Source organism: Gopherus evgoodei, chromosome 1, assembly GCF_007399415.2.
Source record: "Gopherus evgoodei ecotype Sinaloan lineage chromosome 1, rGopEvg1_v1.p, whole genome shotgun sequence".
NCBI classification, from domain to species: Eukaryota; Metazoa; Chordata; order Testudines; family Testudinidae; genus Gopherus; species Gopherus evgoodei.
The window spans coordinates 76,015,340-76,035,684 of record NC_044322.1 but is presented as its reverse complement, the minus strand read 5'-3'; the positions used below and the strand labels follow the sequence as shown (position 1 = coordinate 76,035,684).

Below are 20,345 nucleotides of genomic sequence, written 5' to 3'. Positions count from 1 at the left end.
CACCGGCCAGTGGGAAGCGGAGCGCCGCGGCTGGGAGGTGGCGGAGGTGGAGCGGGCTGGGGCTGCGCTGCTGTGCTTCCCACCTCTGACAATGAGTGCCTGTCGGGGCGGGGGGGGGTGGTGTGGATAGGGGTCACAGCAGTTAGGGCACAGGGGAGTTGAGGTTCTGAGGGTGATTAGGGACAGGGCTCTCTGGAAGGGGCGGTCAGGGAACAAGGAACCGAGGGGGCAAAGCAGTTTGATATACACACGGTCTCACCTATAACGTGGTGAGATTTCTTGTCTCCCGAGGACTGTGTTATATCAGGGTAGAGGTGTATTCAAGGGTGGGAGGTGTCACACTCAGAGGCTTGCTATGTGAAAGGAGTCACCAGTACAAAAGTTTGAGAACCACTGTTCTAGTGCAAAGCAGAGGTGGAGACAGATAAAATTTAAGAGTCACTGTGTGGAGTTCTGTCAGGGATAGGAAATGGTTTATCAGACTCCTGTGTTCAAAAGAGAAGGGTAAGTCCTACCCCATCCACCAATGTAGTTCAGAGATAGGAAGGAGTCACAAAACCACAGTAGGAATAGAGACTGGTAATCTTATTTGCAGTAAGTTGAAAATTCTACATATTCCATCCATTCTGTTGCTATGGGTTGAAAGCCCTACCACCATAAGACAGGTTGAAAAACATTCTGCACCTAAAATCTGGCTCCTCCCCCTGCTCCTTAGGTCCTGCAACATCTCTCCTTTCAGTGGCTGGCTCATGCTTTGTAGCAACACCAAAGAAAAAACGGTTACTCGCCTTCTCGTAACTGTTGTTGTTTGAGATGTGTTGTTCACGTCCATTTCAGTCAGCGCACACGCCACATGCATGGTCGTCAGAAACTTTTTCCCTTAGCAGCTCCCATCGGGTCAGCTGGGGAGCCCCCTGGAGTGGCACCTTCATGGCACTCAATACATGACCCTGCCGACCCGACCCAACCCATCTTCAGTTCCTTCTTATTGTCCGTGGCAACCGTTGGAACTGTGGCTCACTTGCTTTGCAAGTGCTCCCTTAGCACAGTTACCTAGTCTAATTCTTCTTCTTGTTGTCTTGTTTTGCAGTTGTTACTATAGTTATAGTTAGTATATGTGTTTGTGTGCAGGCTCTTTCCCTGTCCCCTCACCCTCTCTTGGGCTCTGGCATATGCCGCGAGCCCAAGGCTTTAAGTCTTGCAGCGCATGCCACAAGCCCATGCCAAATAATGACCCCCACAACTCTTGCCTGAGGTGTCTGCACGTGCACACCTGATTGGAATCGACGTGAACAAGCACTCGAAAAAGAACTATTTTTGGTAAAAACATCTCATCTGTAAAAATCAGGACGCTGGAATGAGGTTGAGTTGAATTTTTTGTTGTGCTGTTTCTCACTTACCTTTTTCCCTATAAGCTGTTTGCATCAGTCACACAGTGGATGTGACTAGGAAGTAGTAACTCATGTAAACTATGTGGCCCCAGCTAGAAGTAAAGGGAATAAGATAGATGGGTCTAGAATAGCTTACTGAACTCTTCCTACTCAAGTTGTGTTATAGTATTTTTAAGTATTTCACAGAAAGCAAACATTTCCTTTAGATAGGTCAGTGTGCAGTGCAGATAGTATGCACAGTCTTCCTAGTCTGTGTAGTCTAGAAAACCATGGATATTTTCTTTTGACTCAAGACCTCTGGTCTTCCATTATACTGAGGATAACCATGATTTTACTGTATGCAGTTTTTAAATTCCTGCGAAATTGTCATGCAAACCCAATCTAGCAATTGAGACTATTAGTCTTCCATCCCTAACTTCCAAGCCAGCCTACACTATGAAAGCTGGCCCATACTTTAACATATTATCTTTTTAAATATAACAATACAATGTTTATGTACATTTTTATCACTGTCCTACCATTCCCCATCCCTCCACCTTTTGTTTTTGTCCTCCCTTGCTGAGCCATGTCCAAATTTGAGCAGGAGCTCCACAGGACAAGGAACTGTTATCTGTCTAAAACAACATTTGTACTTTGGACAATTGTATGAATACTCAATTTTGATTCACACTAGGTTTCCAGAGCATTGTACCACCATTTCTAATCAGGCTGCAAAATAGATTTTCAATTTAGACATTCAGACATAAAGTACAACACTTGACATACCTAATATTTTTTCTAAGTTAAAATCCACAGGCAAAGACAATACTGTCTGACAAGCAGCTGTAATGAATAAAAACAATGGAATTAGCCTACAGTAACTTAGTCAATTAGTGCAAGTAAAAAGTTTAACTCTAAATTGTATTTAACACATTGCTAGTTCAATTAGTGAAACACAATGTGTTGCCATGAGGAAAAGGGAAAAAAAAAAAAAAAAAAACCAAAACAACTTATTAGGTCTGTGGTCCTGAATTGGCTACAGTGTAAGGAGCAAATCAGGCTCAGGGATAAGTGAAAAGGATCATTACACACAAACTCTCTAGATGGCACCATGTCCAGCTGTACCTTAGCTGGGGGAAAGGCCTTAACAGAAAAAAAAAAATCCAAGCAAGAAAAAAAAAAAAAAATCTATGGAATACCCTGAAAATTATGTGTTTGTATACAGGTTTCAGAATATAGGTTCTGTGACCTTGTACAGAATTGAGGGGAGAGGATTGAGGGGAGATATAATGTAATTAAGTTAGTATGCAATTTGGATTTAAAGCATAAACTGAACATTACGTGTAATAACACAGTTATTCCTAGACAAATAGTAACGTAAGTATCTTGCTGAATTGGGGCCTAAATACATGCCTAATTTTAAGCACTAAGTTGTCCCACTGAATGAGACTACACATGTGCGTAAAGTTAGGTAAGTGTTCAAGCACCCTGGCAGTATTGAAGTCAAACAAACTTGTTTTTAAAAAGGGGTTCAGTTAGCTTACATAAAAACTTCTTATTTTTCTTTGAGTGTACATTCATTTTGTCACTTGATACTGTTTTATACCAACCATTGCTTTTTCCAGGTTGCACAGTTAGCTGCCTTCCAATTGGTGAAATGTTATTTAAATCTATACCTGCAAAGCATCATTTAGATAAATTCAGTTAAAACTTAAATTCAAGCTTTTTATCATTCTGAAACACAACAACAGTAAAGTGAAAATAAATATTTAGTCCAATTGCATTGAGGTACATCTCAAAAATAGTTAGCTACAATAAAAATATTCTAATACTTTAGTTTACATCAAACCAAAATATTTTCAGAGCATAAAACTAGGACATGATGTTTGCAATTGAGTTTGGGACAGATTAAAAAAACCTAGAGAGCGATAAGTGTCAGAGAAGCCAGAGAGAGGTTACATCAGTTTTTCTGACCAGCTTACGCTGTAACAGTTTTCCATCAGAAAATGCAATTCAATTGAAATCTTAAAGCGTCTCAGATTATGTTGATTTTCCCAGAGATCTGTGATGGGTGGGGGTGGGGGGGAGAGGAGGGAGAGATGAAGGGAACACAGGTGAGAAAGTTATCATGTCAAAAGGTCATTCATGACATTTTAGGAATGAAAAGCTTCAATTTTTCTTTTCAAATTGACTGTTTTGAAATTTATTTTGAATTATGTTATATTAAAAAAAATCAAAACTGAACACTTTGATCATTTTTTTTAAAAGACTCAATTCTAGAAAAATTTGGTGGATTCAATAAATATAAGTCCGTTCAATTTTTCTAGTCAATATAATTATGCTTGTTTTGTGAAAGGGAGAAAGAAGCAAAAAGGTAATTCCAATTATTACAGTGGAATTTAGGTAATGAGAATATAATTGTAATACAAAGTATTACCAAGAGATCAGAGATAGGATCAAGTTCACAGGAACTGTAAAACCATGAAGCCTAACTTATTAGGCAAAATCCTGGCCCCATTTAAGTAAGTATTCCCATCTAATTACACTGTCTATAACTTTATAAAAAGTTAAGCATATACATATCAATCATGCAAAACAGCTGATTTCTAAATTTAAGCTACTAAAAGACACTTTTAGAGACATACACAACTTACACTTAGTTGATGAATGAAACTGGGAAACTTGCTTCCCTTCATGATCAGTCCAAGGAGAAGGAACGATAAGACTTTTGGTGAAAAACTAGAGGAAAAAATGTAACAATTAGATAGTCTTACTGTTTGGGAGTATCTACTTAATTTTATAGGTAGGTATTTGCAAGAAACTAGTTGTAAATCTTGAGTTTTGATTCTTATAGGCATGTTCAACATAGCCAAGATTAATCAAAATTCACTTTGGAACAGCTGATAGCTTTCTATCAGATTTCTTCTTATTTTCAAATTCTCTCTCTGATATATAGCCCAAACCACCACAATTTAAGTTCAAAATGTTAAGCTTTCTGTAACAATTTGAAGAGCTCCATCTTTTTTTAATTCTACAAGTATACTGATACGTATCCCATGTTAGCTTTGACAAAGCTTTCTTCGCACATCTGTATTGACACACTCAGAGCTGGTGTCTAAAACATGTCTCATTAATCCAGCAGAGACTGAAGAAGAGTGAATAGATTTTATGAGGTCCCATATACTCTGCAGCAACCTGAAGCTAAGTTCTGAGGCAATATAGTGCAGCAGAATGAAAATCACATTTTCAGTACACCACAATTTTGTACTGACAATTTAAATGCTTTGTAGAAGCAATCAGAGAAAGTTGAAGTTGTTATTAAAGTTGAATAAGTGGTGACTGTTGGGGCTTTTGGCACCTTAAAAGACATTTAGGATTATAGAAATAAGCACATTTATGGTAGGTTTTTGCTAAAAGTTAACGTACTTGACACTTAAATCATCACTGTTAGGTTTGGATTTTGGAAATGCTCAGATATAAAGGCGATGGAGGTCATTATAAAAACCTGGATAAACAAGGGAGAAATCCCCACACCCCAACCAATACAAGCAAGACCCAAAACACAGCCAAAAAGGAAAAATTGGAGTAACTGGACTTCTTTGAGATGTGCTGCCCATTGACAGTGCACATGCACTCGAGATTGGAGTCTTTTGGCCAGCAGTGTCCATTAGGGTATATGTCACAAGTGTCCTTATTTCCCAAGCCATGGACATAAAGAGCAAAGTGGGACAACTGCCACTTTGTTCCTTTACCACCATGGAACTTGATGGATATAAGACTCCAAACGAGAAGAGAAGAAAGGTAGGTTGTGAAACATATGGCTGACATCTCAAAGAATTCCAGTTACAGCACAGGTAAGTACATATTCAACTTATATTGACTCACAAGCAATGAGGGTGGGAGCTCAGAATCTAGAAACAAAGATTGGAATGTAGCTTTCCCAACTGTAGTTATCGGATCTCGAGGCTTCAGTGACAGAATAGTGCTTCACAAATGTGTGAACAGATACCCAGGTAGTTACTTTACATATGTCTAAAACAAACATTTTTCAAAGATGCTGTGGGAGCCTGAATGAAAGAAATAGGAGGATCTACTTTAACCACCCCATAAAAGTTGGATATCTAGATAGGCTGTTTTTCATATGTGGATGTCAGAGGGCACTAGCATTCTATTAGCAAAAGATTAAACCTTTCAGAGATCTACTCAAAAACAATTTATGGCAGTAGCAGAAATGATGAAAAACCTGTTTTGATGCAAAGACTCTCTCTTAGAAGAGCATAGCTTGGGAAAAATATGGGCAAATGAATCTCTTGGTTCAGATGAAAATTCATAGTAATTTTAGGAAGAAGCTTGGGATGCATCCTGAGAGACAGAAAACTGTATAAGGTGAGTCCACCATCAAGGCGTGGATTTTACCAACTCTTCTCAAAGATGTAATCACATTTTAAAATTGCCATTTCCATGGACAAAATGTAATAAACAAACTTTGCCTTGGATTAAAAGGTGGGTGCATTAGGCTAGATAAGACCTATTAAGGTCCCCTATAGAAGGATTCTTTGTTGGAAATACCTTGATAAGAACCATCACAAACCTTATAATACTCATGTGAGAAAAAATTGTCTCCCCCTCTACAGGAGAGGGATGCACAGCGGTGAACACTGAAAAAGCTTATTGAAAGATGGTTCAAGTCAAGTATATATTATAAAAGTATCAGGAATCAGCATCCTGTGGAATTCAAGATCTCTGCTGCTACCAAGAGGAAAAATCTTTACTTTTGATGAGTAGGTTGGACCAGTAGAATCTCTTCCACTATTTAATACGTTGTTGGGATTTTTTTGGTGTGTGTGAGTGTTTGTTTGTTTTAAAGCAGATGTACAACAGGACTTTTAAGTCTAACCTCCCTCCAGCAGACAGACCAGCAGACAAAAGTGGAGGTACTTTAGGCCCAGTTCCTTCATGTTGTATCAGCAGGTATGGAATTAGAGATAATGTCTTTGGTTGGTAGACTGAAAGATTCTCAGCCACACTGATGCAATTAAGATAATTTTGGCTGAGTCCTGCTGGATCTTGCGTCAGACTGTTGGGATCAACAGAACTGGTGAGTATGCATAAATGATAGTTCATAACTACAAAAAAATCAGAAAGGTATCTGAAAGTGAGCCTGAGGTGATGTCAGGACTTCAGTTCAAGAGGGAATACTTGTTGCTTCTATCTGTTGGAAATATGCCTACCAGAGGATAACCCTATCTGAAGATGTTGCTGCAAAGGACTAAGTCATTGATCTCCCACACTGATGGGAGAGTTGCCTGCCAAGAGGGAGATTCCATGTCTGATTCACCAATTCCATAACCTGATTGCCTCTTGGCATAATGGGGAAGATCTCCCCTACCCCGTCTGGTTATGTAAACATGGTTGTTGTATTACCAGTAATAATTTGGACTGATCATTCTTCTTGACTATTACAAAGGCACACAAGCCTTTGTACAATATGTCCAAGCAGCACAGAACATGCCCTTACTGTGGTGTTTGGATTCAATTTTATCCAGAAATATTAAGGTGGACATGTTCTCAAACCTATCTTGAGGTAGACACTGGGGCCTAACTTATGGAATCTAGGATTGGTCATATGAGCTCCACTCTTGGAATTGGTATTAACTTGCATTAGTCATGCTGACATTTTGGGCCAAGAGTGGTTAACAGCTCAAGAACGCAATGAATCGCATCTCTCACTTGAAAAGCTTTTTTCAAACTAACCACTTGTCTAGGTATGTGTTGACTCTTATATTTCTTAAGTGCACTGGAACCACTGCCAACACTTTAGTAAAAACTCTCAGCATCGCAGAGCATCCAAAGGGTGGAAACACAATTATTGAAATATGGACATTCATGTCCTGTGAGTCAAGGGATAAAAGCAAGAGGAAATTATGGACGCTAGCATGATCATCCTGACTTTATTTGGCGAATTAAGATGTTTAATTTTCATAAATCTAGATGGGATGCCATCCTCTCCTCTTTTCTGGAATGAAATATTTGTATTTGAAATAGAGTACCTTTTCTTGGTACTGAAATGGAACTCTTTCTACTGATCCAAGACATAGAAGTGGGAGAAGCTTCCTGCTATAACAGTCCCCTTGCAAGATGTGTCCCTAAGAAGGCCAGAGGTATGCACATGGTGAAATTTGATATTCAGTGTAACTGTCTCTACTACCCATTGTTCTCAAATTACAGAAGGCTACATGTGCCTGAAGGAATTCAAATTGTTGATGAAGTAGGCGTAGAGCAGGGATAGGCAACCTATGGCATAGTGTCCAAAGGCAGCACACAAGCTGATTTTCAGTGGTACTCACACTGCCCAGGTCCTGCCACTGGTCCAGGGAGCTCTGCATTTTAATTTTAAATGAAACTTCTTAAACATTTTAAAAAACCTTATTTACTTTACACACAACATAGTTTAGTTATATATTATAGACTGTGAAAGTAGAATGAATTATATTGTAAAAAATAAGAATGGATTAAAGAAATGTTGTATGTACCTTAAGCAGAAATAGAAATGCTGAAACACAGGTGCCAGGAAAAAAAACATTAGCATAAACAATGGTGCTAATGCCGAAACATTAACAGAAGATCAGTAATAGTTAGTAAGGAAATAAGATATGCATGTCGAGCCCAGGTAAACTTATCAGATTCTGCTTCCTTGTTATCTTGTTAAGTTGTCGCCCTTTTATCTGCATAAATAAGATAGTTGTGTTCTTGAATGGTGGTCACATTATCTAGTGTTATTAGCAGAGCGCTGTGCTAATAAAACAGAGTTGTCTGACAAACTGTGAGTCTTGAGTCTAACTTTGACAAGACTTATAGAAAGAGTCCTTCTAAAAACGTTAAAATGAATTACTGGCATGCGAAACTTCAAATCAAAGTGAATAAATGAAGACTCGGCACACCACTTCTGAAAGGTTGCCGACCCCTGCTCTAAGGTGAGATTCTGGTAGAAACTCCTTAACTACATTGTTGGACCCAGGGCATTTGTGACATAGAGTTGCCCACCTGCTAGTGACAGTTACTGAACAGATGGCTGTTTTAAATTCTCTTTTAAAAAAAGCAATTCACATCAGAAGTGACGGGGGCAGCCAACTCTACAATAAGATTTTTACCTCAGTGAAAAAGCAAAGATTGCCAGACACCATGGTAACTGCAAGCAGGACTTAGAAACATGGAGATTCAACTCCTGGGTATTTTGAAGACAGTAATCTGTTCAGGACCTCTTTGTAGAGTTTATATCACATGTGATATTTTTGTGAAGTGCTTTAAAAGACTTATGCCACATTTCACATCTAGCAAAAATGCACAAAGTCCCAAAGTCTGCTTCTTTGGCCTAAAGCTATAGTGGAGGAAATCAAATAAAAACCACAAATAAGGATTCCCATTCTAAAACTACAAGAGATAAGCAGTAAACTGCATGGTCTTCTACTACCCGTTAAAATACCACATGCTCTTGGTGAAGACTACCTCATACTTCGTAAAGTTGCTTTGCAAGTTGCTAGATAACGCTGAAAATTTACTTTTTACCATTGTTCATTTTACCCATATACACACAATATTAATATCTGCTTTAATATCAATAACAATTTTAATTACCTCTTCAATGGCTTTCTGTCTTTTGTCTTCCATCTCTTTATCTATTCTAAACAATGCAAATAAAAAAAAACCACAACAAATTACCAATGCCATTACTGCGTTTGATGGTTCAAGTAAATGAAAAGTACCATTTTTATCAAAGATTAAGATTAGCTGCCTTTTAAAATAAATCACAATTTACTCTATGTATAATATTCTTAATATACTGTGTGCAATTCCTTTGTATTCAAAATTGATAAGTATTTACTGTACTCAGACAATTAGCTACTTTAAAGGAGTTCCCACCTCGGGCAATTTTGTAATAACATTTTATATAGTAAGTGATTTACTTTGTAATCTTCTGTATAATCCCTTTTACTATTATGAAAGATATTTCTATTTGAATGAAATGTTTTGCTCTTATACAGTTTCTCTTTCCACCTAAATCTCCGCAAAGAGTCTGATTTTGAATGCTTCTATAAGCAACTTTTAAAATTACTATAAAATAGACTTAAAGAGAAACTCACTCTAGGATCTAGCAGGACAAGGAATTGGACCCTAAGGAAGAAAACTCTTTAAAACAGAAAAAAAATAAAACCACAGTGGAAAACAAATAAAGGAACTTGTATAGATTTATTTGACATTATCTACTTCTTCCCCATCGAAAGGTTCCCTCTTCATGTGGCTTGTAAACACATATTATCCCAGCCCAACACAAATAATCACATCATATATCTGAGTTAAGATTTTATACAACCTCTACCACAAAATAGGCAATTCCAAAATTAAGCTTGTATTAAATGGTATTTCCCCTAGTTCAAATACTTCTCAGCCATATTCAAATGATCTGTACAGCTTTTCACAAGTGATATAGTTTCCTTTTTGTGTCACCATAACTGATAAAGCTTCACTATACCAGTCATTAGGAGGCTTATAAATGACAACCAAAGAAATTCATACTAAATATAACTTTTGAAGAATAGCAGAGGCATGAAAGTATTTATACGGACGTTAATGTGAATAATCTCTTCAGACCACATAAATTATATATTTAGAAAGGACTGGGTACAACATTTGGATAACTGATAGAACTATTCATACATGTCCTGATGACACCTCTTTTCTCCCCCCAAAAAGGTCAGTCGTGGCTCTGACTAGACTTGCAATATATAAAAGGTACCATCTACAACTAAGAGCTTATGATACCACTAAGGTTGCTAAAGTGTACAAGTCCAGCATTAAGATAACATAACAAAAGAACAGGCCAGGCACCTTCACTTGTCATTTATTCGTAAGTACAAACGATCACAAAAACAAGTATCCCTGCAGGTCAGACTGCAAAACTGAAACATGGGGACTGAAAAGGCAGCATCCAGTTAAAAGGAGAGTGAGATTGATAACATACAGTGCAAGAGTATGTGCTTGTTCTTTGGGCAGTAAAGTTTGGAAAGTGCAAAAGTAAAAACAACATATGTAGTTGGCAACGAAAATATCAATCCTGTATGCATCTTTAAGCCAGGGTCAAAATGTAACCACGGCACAGTATTCAAGTTGCTATGTGGCTTTTTGAACAGCAGATACTTCATACATATCATCTAATCGAAAACATCCTGCTTCTACTAGAGGAAAACAAAGAGGATAAAAGCCAGGAGACTGGCCCAGGACAGCCCAAGCAAAAGAACATTTTGTACCAAATGTACAATAAGAATTACAAGAGACAAAAAAGTGTGTTCTGGGTCTTTCAGCTTGAACTCCTCAGCTGACTGAATACTGCAGTGGAATTTGGAAATAATTTAAGTCACTAATACTGATCTCAGAAACCTGTAATAAGTTGCCATTTATGCATGGAATAGGCAAATGTGTCCATGCTCACTTGAAAGTTTCCTTTCTTTGAGTAATAAGGTCTACATATTTTTTTACAATGGTACTTGAACCTTCCAGCAGCTTGGAGGCAAAACCACACTAGTCAGTCACTGGCAGGAGAGGATTATGTTAACTATGCTGCGGGGAAAAAGCACAATTTCTCTTGATACAGCATATTCAACCTAACAAAAAACAAATCTTTGGATGTCAAATTTCATCTTTCTTCTGTATGCTCCATTTGTCTCCAGATTGGTGGACTTATTACTCAAAGAAAGGAAATTTCAAGAAGCACGGATAAGGTTCCCTATTATTCATCATGCTAAGATTCAAAGATCTGGTACAGAAGGATTTTCATAGCAATGAGCCTCCAGGGTAAGAGGCAGGATCAGTCTTTATATATGAGGATCTAAAACAAGCTAAATTTACATGATCTTCTCCACCTTCCCCTGGGCTCAAAGGCATGGAGAAATGCCAAAAGAAAGGAAGTTACACTGGCTAATATAGGACGACCACTATTATTCCTGGGGGAAAATACATTCTGCTGGAAACACACTGCAGTTACATTTTTCACCCACCAGCGGCTGCTGTAGCACGAGAAGAGTGGGCAGCTGGCTCATGGTCCAGAGCAGCCAGCTGTGGATAGGGAAGACCTGAGGCTGTGTTTTTCACAGCAACAAGCCTGCGAGGCCAGATGAGAAGCCACAGGATGGGGGGTGGGGGGAGCGGACAGAGCAGGGCACAAAGTGTCAGGGGCTCAGAAGGGTGAGTGGGGGGAACAGAGGCACAGGAGCTAGTGTGGTGAAAGCACTGAGCCAGGAATGGGAAAGGGGTGAACGGCCACATGGGACAGGGAGAGGGGGTGGCTGAGTGGAAGTGCAGGGCCACATGGGGACAAGGGCAGATGTACCTGACTGAATGGAGAGGTTACGGGTCAGCCAGAGTCTGCAAGGGAGAGGTTCCGCAATTCCTTAACACTCTCCTCACCCAAAAAAAACAAAACTGTTCCATACTTCTCCCACCCACACCCAACAACCCTCCAGGTTCATTTCCCAGGCTCCTTCCCAGCAATTACTTCCCTGTACCTCAGCTCCTTCATTACCCTTGACTCCCCTAAGCCTTTCCACTACTTCTGAGGGATACAGGAAATGCATTTCTGTAGTGTAGTTTAAAAGAATTATTACTCAAAGTTCTGTATTAATATGCCTAGTGTCATAAACAGATGGTAAGGGTTAATGTCTCTTTTACCTGTAAAGGGTTAAGAAGCTCAGTAAACCTAGCTGACACCTGACAGAGGACCAAAGGGGGACAAGATACTTTCAAATCTTGGTGGAGGGAAGTCTTTGTTTGTGTGTTTTGTTGTTGACTCTTGAGGCTAAGAGGGACCAGACATACATCCAGGCTTTCCCAATCTTTCTGAATCAGTCTTTCATGTTTCGAAATAGTAAGTAATACCCAGGCAAGGCGGATTAGTCTTATGTTTGTTTCCTCAACTTGTGAATGGTGTTTTTGCAGGAAGAATTTTTACCTCCGTTTGCTGTAACTTTGAATCTCAGGCTTGGAGGAGGCAGAGGCGGAGGTCCCTCTAGTCTATATGAATCTGAGTACCATGTAAAGCATTTTCCATCCTGATTTTACAGAAATAATTTTTACCTTTTCTTTCTTTAAAAGGGTTTTTTTTTTGTTTTTTTTTTTAATAAAGAACCTGATTGATATTTCCTTGTTTTAAAATCCAAGGGATTGAGTCTGAATGAACCAGGGATTGGTGGGGGGAAAAGAGGGGTGGATGATTAATTCCACCTTGTTTTAAGATCCAAGGAGTTTGGATTTGTGTAAGCCTCTCAAGGCAACCCAGGGAAGGGAGAGTCTAGGGGGAAAAGGAGGGGGATGGTTAATTTCTCCTTGTTTTAAGGCCACAGGGGTTCGGGTCTTGGGTTCCCTGGGAAAGGTTTTTGGGGAACAGAAAGTGTGCCAGACGCTAACTTCTGGCTGGTGGCAGCGTACCAAATTTAAGCTAGTAATTAAGCTTAAAAGTAATCATGCAAGTCCCCACTTCTTGAACTCTAAAGTTCAAAGTGGGGAAAAAACCTTGACACCTAGTAGGGAATCTATTTGTCAAAAAACATTTCCTGAATTTTTTTGTTGTATGTATTGTAATAGACATGCTTGCTGACAGGTATATTTAAATACATTACCAAATTAATTGAAACTGGCGTGATTATATTTTTATTTTGATAAATAAAATATGCAAAATTTTAAAATACTGTTTACAGAATTTTTAAATTTTTGGCACTGAATTCCCCCATGAGTACAATATGCTACTCTGTCAGTGCTCCTAAGAACTGGACTTTGACAGTTAAGATGGAATATTTATTGAATTTACTCAAGGGAACAAAAACTGACAGTGACAGTTGTGAGGACTCATCATCGTCACCACTCCCATAAGCACAGTGGTCGTTGGGGCACCATCATTGATGAGCCCCAACGACCTCTTACGATTGTGTGTCGGTGCTTGAGTCTCTGCGAAGTCCATTCCTGTCCACTCTTATGTTGTCAATTCATCTTTTCTTCTGTCTACCTCTTCTCCTCTTCGCCCTATACTATCCCTTGGAGGATGATCTTGGATAGGCCAGATGATCTTGTTACATGGCCGTACCACTTCAGCTTGCACTTCTTCACAGTCGTCAGGAGGTCTTCATATGACCCAATGCATTGGATGATGATGTTGCGGAACCCTTCATTAGTGATATGGTCAAGAATTAGGAGATGCCCAGGATTTTACGGAAGCATCTCATCTCTACTACCTACATTTTCCATTCAAGTTCTGCCCAAAAGGTCCATGACACGCACACATACAGAAAAATGAGATCATAGACTATCAGGGTTGGAAGGGACCTCAGGAGATCATCTAGTCCAAGCCCCTGCTTAAAGCAGGACCAATTCCCAATTAAATCATCCAACAGATTTTTGCCCCATATCCCTAAAATGGCCCCCCTCAAGGGTGCCAATGCATTCAGCAGTTTCAGTTTGGATTCCCGGTAGATGTTCTTATTCCTCCAAATTGGCTTTAGCTTTGTCCCTGCTGCTGCTGCTGTTTGCATAGTTGTGCCCGAATTTCTGCCTTGGATCCTTCATCAGTGATAACTACTCTCAAATAATTGAACCATTTCACTGTCTCCAGCTCTTGTCCACTGACAAGAACTGCACTGCTGGCCTTGGCACACAGTTGTTTAATGGTAAGAATAAGCTTACGACCAACATTGTACTTCTTCATGGTTGCCCAGAGAGCTTCGTGCCTTCTTGAAGTCAACAAAGACGCGGTAGATCTCCTGCTGGTGTTGCAAGCACTTCTCACATAGTGCACGAAGGTTGAGAATCTGTTCTGTGGTACTTCTTCCAGCACAAATGCCAGCTTGTTCTTCAACGATGATATTGTCTGCTTGTGGCTTCAATCTGTTCAATATGACTTTCAACATCACTTTGCTGGGATGGCTAATTAAGTTTATGGACCAGCATTTTTACACAATTGCAGGTTGCCTCTCTTTGACAGAGTGATTAGTGACCATGTCCACATGGAAGGCCGATGTCTGGTCTGCCAGATCTTGTTGCAGATCTTGGTGAGTACATCTGTTACTATTTCTCCTCTGAATTTCATCAGTTCAGCTGGGATGTTGTCAATACCTGTAGCCTTTCTGTTCTTGAGTAATTTCACAGCTGTTTCCACTTCTTCACATAGTATTGGAAAGTCATCTTCCTCTGTTGAATCTGGGCTGTCTAAGACTCTAGGATCTCCATTTGTCTGGTGGTTGTATAGATCAGAGCAGTAATTTGTCCACCTATTGATGATGTCCCTTTCTTCGCCTTGAATTCCGTTATCTTTGGTCCATCTTTCCTTCCTCAGATCTTTTACAACCTGGAAGACGCGTTTGCTATTTTTAATACTGATACACTTCAATTTCAGAGCATTGTTTTTCAATCCATATCTCCTTGGCCACCTTCATTCCTTTCTTGATCTTTCTGCCAATCACACTGTATTTATCAGCTCCCTCAGTGCTCTTCTTGTCTCTCAAGTTTTCTTCTAATGTCACACATTTGTAGTATTTCATTTTTGACCCATGGTTATGTCTTCTTACGATGTTTCCCAAGGAAGACCTTTGCTGCCTCATTCATTACATCGCTGAAATTGTTGATCATTGTTTCTTTTTGTCTTCCTCTAGAGCAAGCAGCAGGGCAAATTTTCTGCTGATCATTGCTTGGAATGACTGAAATGTTTTGGTCTCTAAGTCTTTCTAAGTCAAACTTGGTTCTGGTGAACTTTGGCCTGATGATTTTTCTTAGCCTCAGCCAAAAATTTAGCATCACAAGGTCGTGATCACTTCCACTATCAGCACCGGGGAAGCTCCTTGTTTTAGCTCTGTTAATCCCAGAACGACATCAGCCTTGCACCATGATGTAGTTCAGGGGTTGGCAAAACTCTGGCACGCGGGCTGAGGGATGTGCTGGCCGCAGCTTCCCGCCACCCCCATTGGCCTGGAGCAGCGAATTGCAGTCAGTGGGAGCCACAATCAGCCAAACCTGCGGATGTGGCAGGTAAACAAACTGGCCCGGCTCGCCAGGGTGCTTACCCTGGCAAGCCACATGTCAGAGGTTGCCAACCCCTGATGCAGTTGATCTAGATGTGATGTACAGATGCTCCCCGACTTACGCAAGCGTTCCGTTCCAGAAAGCCTTGCACAACTCAAATTTTGCTTAAGTCAGAAACGTATACCCAATCATTACTTTTTTTCCTCCTTTCTTCTTTTTTGGGGTCCAGGAAAGCAATAATCACTTTATCCATGTATTCATTTTAAACCTGTCTGGTCCCAGATGGAGAACTGGTTTTGCAGTAGCTCCAGTGAGATACTGGATCTTCTGATGTCTCTACTAGGTTAATCAAGCCTCAGCCATAGCCTCTTCGCCCAGAAAGGCATAAGCAATAACACTACTGCTCCTTCACTCTGATTTTGTATTGTCTCAGGCAGCTCTGGAAAAGGTGGAAAGATGTATAGGAGGAACCTTGCTCAGCTTTCAGATGTCTTTCACCACTTTACATCCCAGTTCCTTATACTCAGAAGCACCACAGGGCACTTCTACTGTTTTCAAATGCAAAGAGGCTGACCTGGACCTGCCCATCAAATTGACTTATAGTTGTGAGATATTTCTATGTATAGTAGCTATTCTGATAATCCGACTATGGAGTTGGCCTAAATGTGTTTTCCCAATGTGAAAACCCTGTCAGACACATAAGCAGACAAGCAGATAAGATAAGACAAGACAAGACACAAGCAGAAGAGGCCTGTTATCCATTGATTAAGGTCTATAGCAGACCTTAATCAATTATTGTGTTCCAGGATGATGTCCTCCCTTTCTGATACCCATTCCCTGAACTGAATCAGGAAGTTCCCCCCCCTTCCTAAAAGGGGGGAAAAAAACAACAACAAAAAAAGATTCCTTGCATTTACCAGTGTGGGAAGTGGAAAGTATACAACTGAAGCTAGGTCTATCAATGGATGAGACAAGGTCAGATGTGAAGGGGGTACCTGGAATTACTGGATAGATATATGAACTCTGAATCAGAGACATGTCTGTGTATGAAATCAGAATTCTCAACAAGTTCCAATAAGTACTGTATATTTGTTTTTTGACACGACTTCCTTTCCATTATGACCATCATCTTCTGTTAAAATTGTTTCAAAGCAAGAACTTGTACCTGTGATAGTACTCACTCTCAGCCCAGGCCTACAACTGACTTTCCTGGCACCATGGTCTTTGTCCTAAAGCCAAGATATTCCAGAAACCATATCACTCTATTTGTTTTACCTTTCTCTGTACAGAACCCTGATCAGAAAACTGTCTAGAAAAAAGATTAGTGAATTTCCGTCTTCCCTAAAGCCAATACTATTCTTAACATTATCCTGTTAAGATAATGGTAATGGCTGAAGCTGGGAACAGCAAAGGGCTGCCATTCATCTGCAAACCATAAGAACTGTCTGGGGGTTGTAAAATGGGAATGCTTTGAATACAAGCCTTCTTTAGGAACTTATTTAGATGTTTCAGACACAGTCTTACTTTGCTGGTCCCTGATTCTTTGAAGTTAGAAATAGGATGGGGAGCTGGTTGCAATTTTCAGATCCAAAGTAGATGATTAATGATTTCATTCATGTTTGGGCCTTTCCATGAGTTACTGAGATTGAGAAAAGAAAGTTGTTCTTGTGATTCTTGCACAGCTCCACATGTCCAGTGCCCTCCTTTGATTAAAGCTATAAGTAGCTTTTTTGCAAATGGCAAGAGTCTGACACCAATCAAAAGGTCTAAATCCTGATAAGGCTGGCTGGGAGATCTGAAAGCAGCTCTGAGGCAACAAAGGGCAGCTACTGTCCGTGCACTGTTGTACTTTCTGCACTGATTCAGCTTGCCATATGACCTGTATTCCTTTCTGTAGAGTCTAGCATGAGCCAGATTCTGAACAGACTTTTGTGACGATTCTGAAATAGTCTCAGCTTTTAATAGCTCCCCACTGTATCACTAAGATAGCAGGGAACCGATTTCTCTGGATATCTGATTCCAAGTATGAAACAGATTTGAATCCCACCTCTTTTTCAAGGAGAAGCCTTCGTCTAGGCTGCATGATTTTTAGGTTGAGAGGGACCATACTTGCAATACTCTCCATACATTATTAGCATCACTTCTGAAAGGATGGGGTACTCCAGGTGCCAGACAGCAGTTAATATTACTTTTATTTATTTTTGTAAGCCTGATGCACCTGAGTTTTCATGTCCACAGGACGGTGCTGAGACAATGCTTGCCTGGACTTGGCTGCTTGTAGAGTATTTGTATAGTGAGACCATGCTGAGGTAAAAATCTCCACCAGTTATTAGAAAGGCCAAATTCCTGATCACCAGGAAAAATCACTACCTTTACCTTAGGAGTAACACCAGGTTAAATCTAGATGGTGTTAAATCTAGATGCTGAGGAATCTACTAGCCTTATAAAATGGAGGCCAGGATAAGCCTCTGACTGCAATAAGGGTCTATCTACACCGCATGCTTCTTTTGACAGTATGTAGAGTACATATCTGCATAGCCCCCCTAGAACAGGTACAAATAGCAGTGTAGCTAGTGAGGCACAGCTTAGGCAAGTAGAATAAAAACACATCTGAAGGGTGTGGGTATGTATTTGAGTGCATACTCTACATGCTCTCTATTTGCCCATGCCATGCCTCCCCTTCTACTCTGCTATTTTCAACAGTATCGCATCTTGGTGCCTTCCCACTACTGGAGTCTCTCTTCCCACAGGAAAAAAAATCTCCCAAAGAGGAAAGGCTCTGGCAGGGGATCGCAGTAGGGAAAGGATCCACCACTTCCCCGCTGCTGCAGCATTTCCCCTCTGCAGAGAAAGGCTTTGGAAGTCTCTCTCTCTTTGCCATAGGGGCATCAGACATTGCAAAAGCCTCAGAAGGGGAAGTGAAGTGAGGGGACAATCTGCTCAAAAGGCAAACACAGATCTGGGCCAGAGCTAGGAATTGAAATTATTAAGCTAAACTGTTAGTATGAAAATCTGAAATAAAATTTTGACTTTTTGCCTCACAAAAGCTCTGCCAGAGGGTGTGGCTGAGCCTCCCGCCGCTCAGGAGGCAGAAAAAAATGGAAGGAACTTTGAGAAAGAGGCAGAGGTAGTAGAATGGGGGCGTGGGAAGGGTAGAGGGGAAGCCCTTTCCCTCCTGTTAGTGACTGACAGGCCTGGTTTAGTCCCTAAGGGGCCAGCTGGCTAAAGTATCATTGTAACAGATCTGTGGACCTTTACACAAGGAAGAACGGAGAAACAGCTTCACTTAAGTATTATACCACACAGACATGAAAAGCAACTTAAAAACAAAATTCTAGATAAAAGCAACCGTATACGGACAATAGCTTAATACAAGATTATGTTATATTAGATAAAGAATGTTGACTATTTACATGAACATGAATAAAAACAGCCATGCATATAAGAATAGCTTTCTGACATTCAAATATCAGTTCAGTTCATTGCATAAAATAGAAAGCAACTTACCTGGCATGACTTAAATACATTGCCTGACGCCGAATATCTTCAGAGTCAATTTCCACAGGATTTATTAGGGCAAGTTGATCAATAGACCACCTAAATTTTCCTGGAGTCTGAGAAAGGAATAAACATCATAGTGAAGTATGCAGTGCTTACTATTTTAAACAGACAGAATCAAAAACACAGAGCACAAATCTTTAAAAATAAGCCACATTGGAGCCATAACCTTCTTATATACATGAGCTAAAACAACAGTAATTGTTTCAGACAGCTAAGTAAGCTACTTAAATTTTAAAACTACAAAAAAATGAGTAACAGAATCAGACCAATTGATCTTGTAATCTACTTTTGTTTAATGGTCATTAATTGCAATTGTATGTAACGTGAACCAAAGCACAGCATATTTCGCATTTATATAGTAATTTGCATCTTCAAAACACTTTACAAATATTAAAACTTCACAAAACCTCTGTAAGATAAATATTATCCCACTTTCACTGATGGGAAAATTGAGGAAGAGAATTTATGTGATAGTGGTTTGAGCACTGGCCTGCTAAACCCAATGTTGTGAGTTCAATCCTTCAGGGGGCCACTTGGCGATCTGGGACAAAATCAGTAGTACTTGGTCCTGCTAGTCAAGGCAGGGGGCTGGATTCGATGACCTTTCGGGGTCCCTTTCAGTTCTATGAAATAGGTATATCTCCATATAAAAATTCAAAATTGTCTAAGATCAGAGTTAGTGTCAGAGCCAGGATTAAAACGGAGTGCCTATTCATATGCTCAGTCCACTACATCAAATTACCTCCCAATGCTCAAGCCTACTACCTGTAGTCATATCATCTCTATTTATAAGGAGATTTAAAAAGTAGAATAAAGCTTGTCCAGTATTCAGATGGAAGACTTCAAATTGCTATAGAAATGAAATTAGGGATTCAGAAGGCATGTTCCTTCCAAAACTTCAGTAAGATGTTTAAAGGTTCTATACTGCTAGCAGTGCCATTTTAAGATACATGTAAAATGAAGATCCAGATCCCTTGCGGTAAAAAATTCATGATACACCCACATCTATACAATTGTGGGTAATATCCCCAAGGACCTGGTCAAATTGCAGTATGGGAAATCACATTCCATCTACCTAAACTTTTTTTATTGTTTCAATGGAGTAAAGTTTTCTTCACTGCATGTCAAACTAATACTGCTTCTGCAAAGTACTGACTTTATTCCAGTGTCCCGGAATTTATGGACAAATGATCCAGATAAACCAGAAAATGGGAAAATGCAATGCTACAGCACCATTTAGCAGCCACAAGAGAGCTAGCTCCCTTTCTGGACATGTGTGCACTGTTTGTCAAGTAGAGCCAAATAATGGAGGGTCGGATGAACAGGTTTCTACTGTATATAGATATAAACAATTTA

The 20,345-nt window shown here is 39.8% G+C and overlaps 1 protein-coding gene across 1 annotated transcript in view; it reads right to left on the bottom strand.

Moving 5' to 3' along the window:
- The window catches only part of BORA (BORA aurora kinase A activator), a 54,189-nt gene that overhangs the window by 26,874 nt on the left and 6,970 nt on the right, over nucleotides 1-20,345 (bottom strand). Inside the window, 5 exon segments of the mRNA XM_030566421.1 lie at nucleotides 2,157-2,213; nucleotides 2,981-3,046; nucleotides 4,025-4,109; nucleotides 9,006-9,051; nucleotides 18,936-19,042. Of these exon segments, the coding sequence (XP_030422281.1) occupies nucleotides 2,157-2,213; nucleotides 2,981-3,046; nucleotides 4,025-4,109; nucleotides 9,006-9,051; nucleotides 18,936-19,042 (361 nt within the window).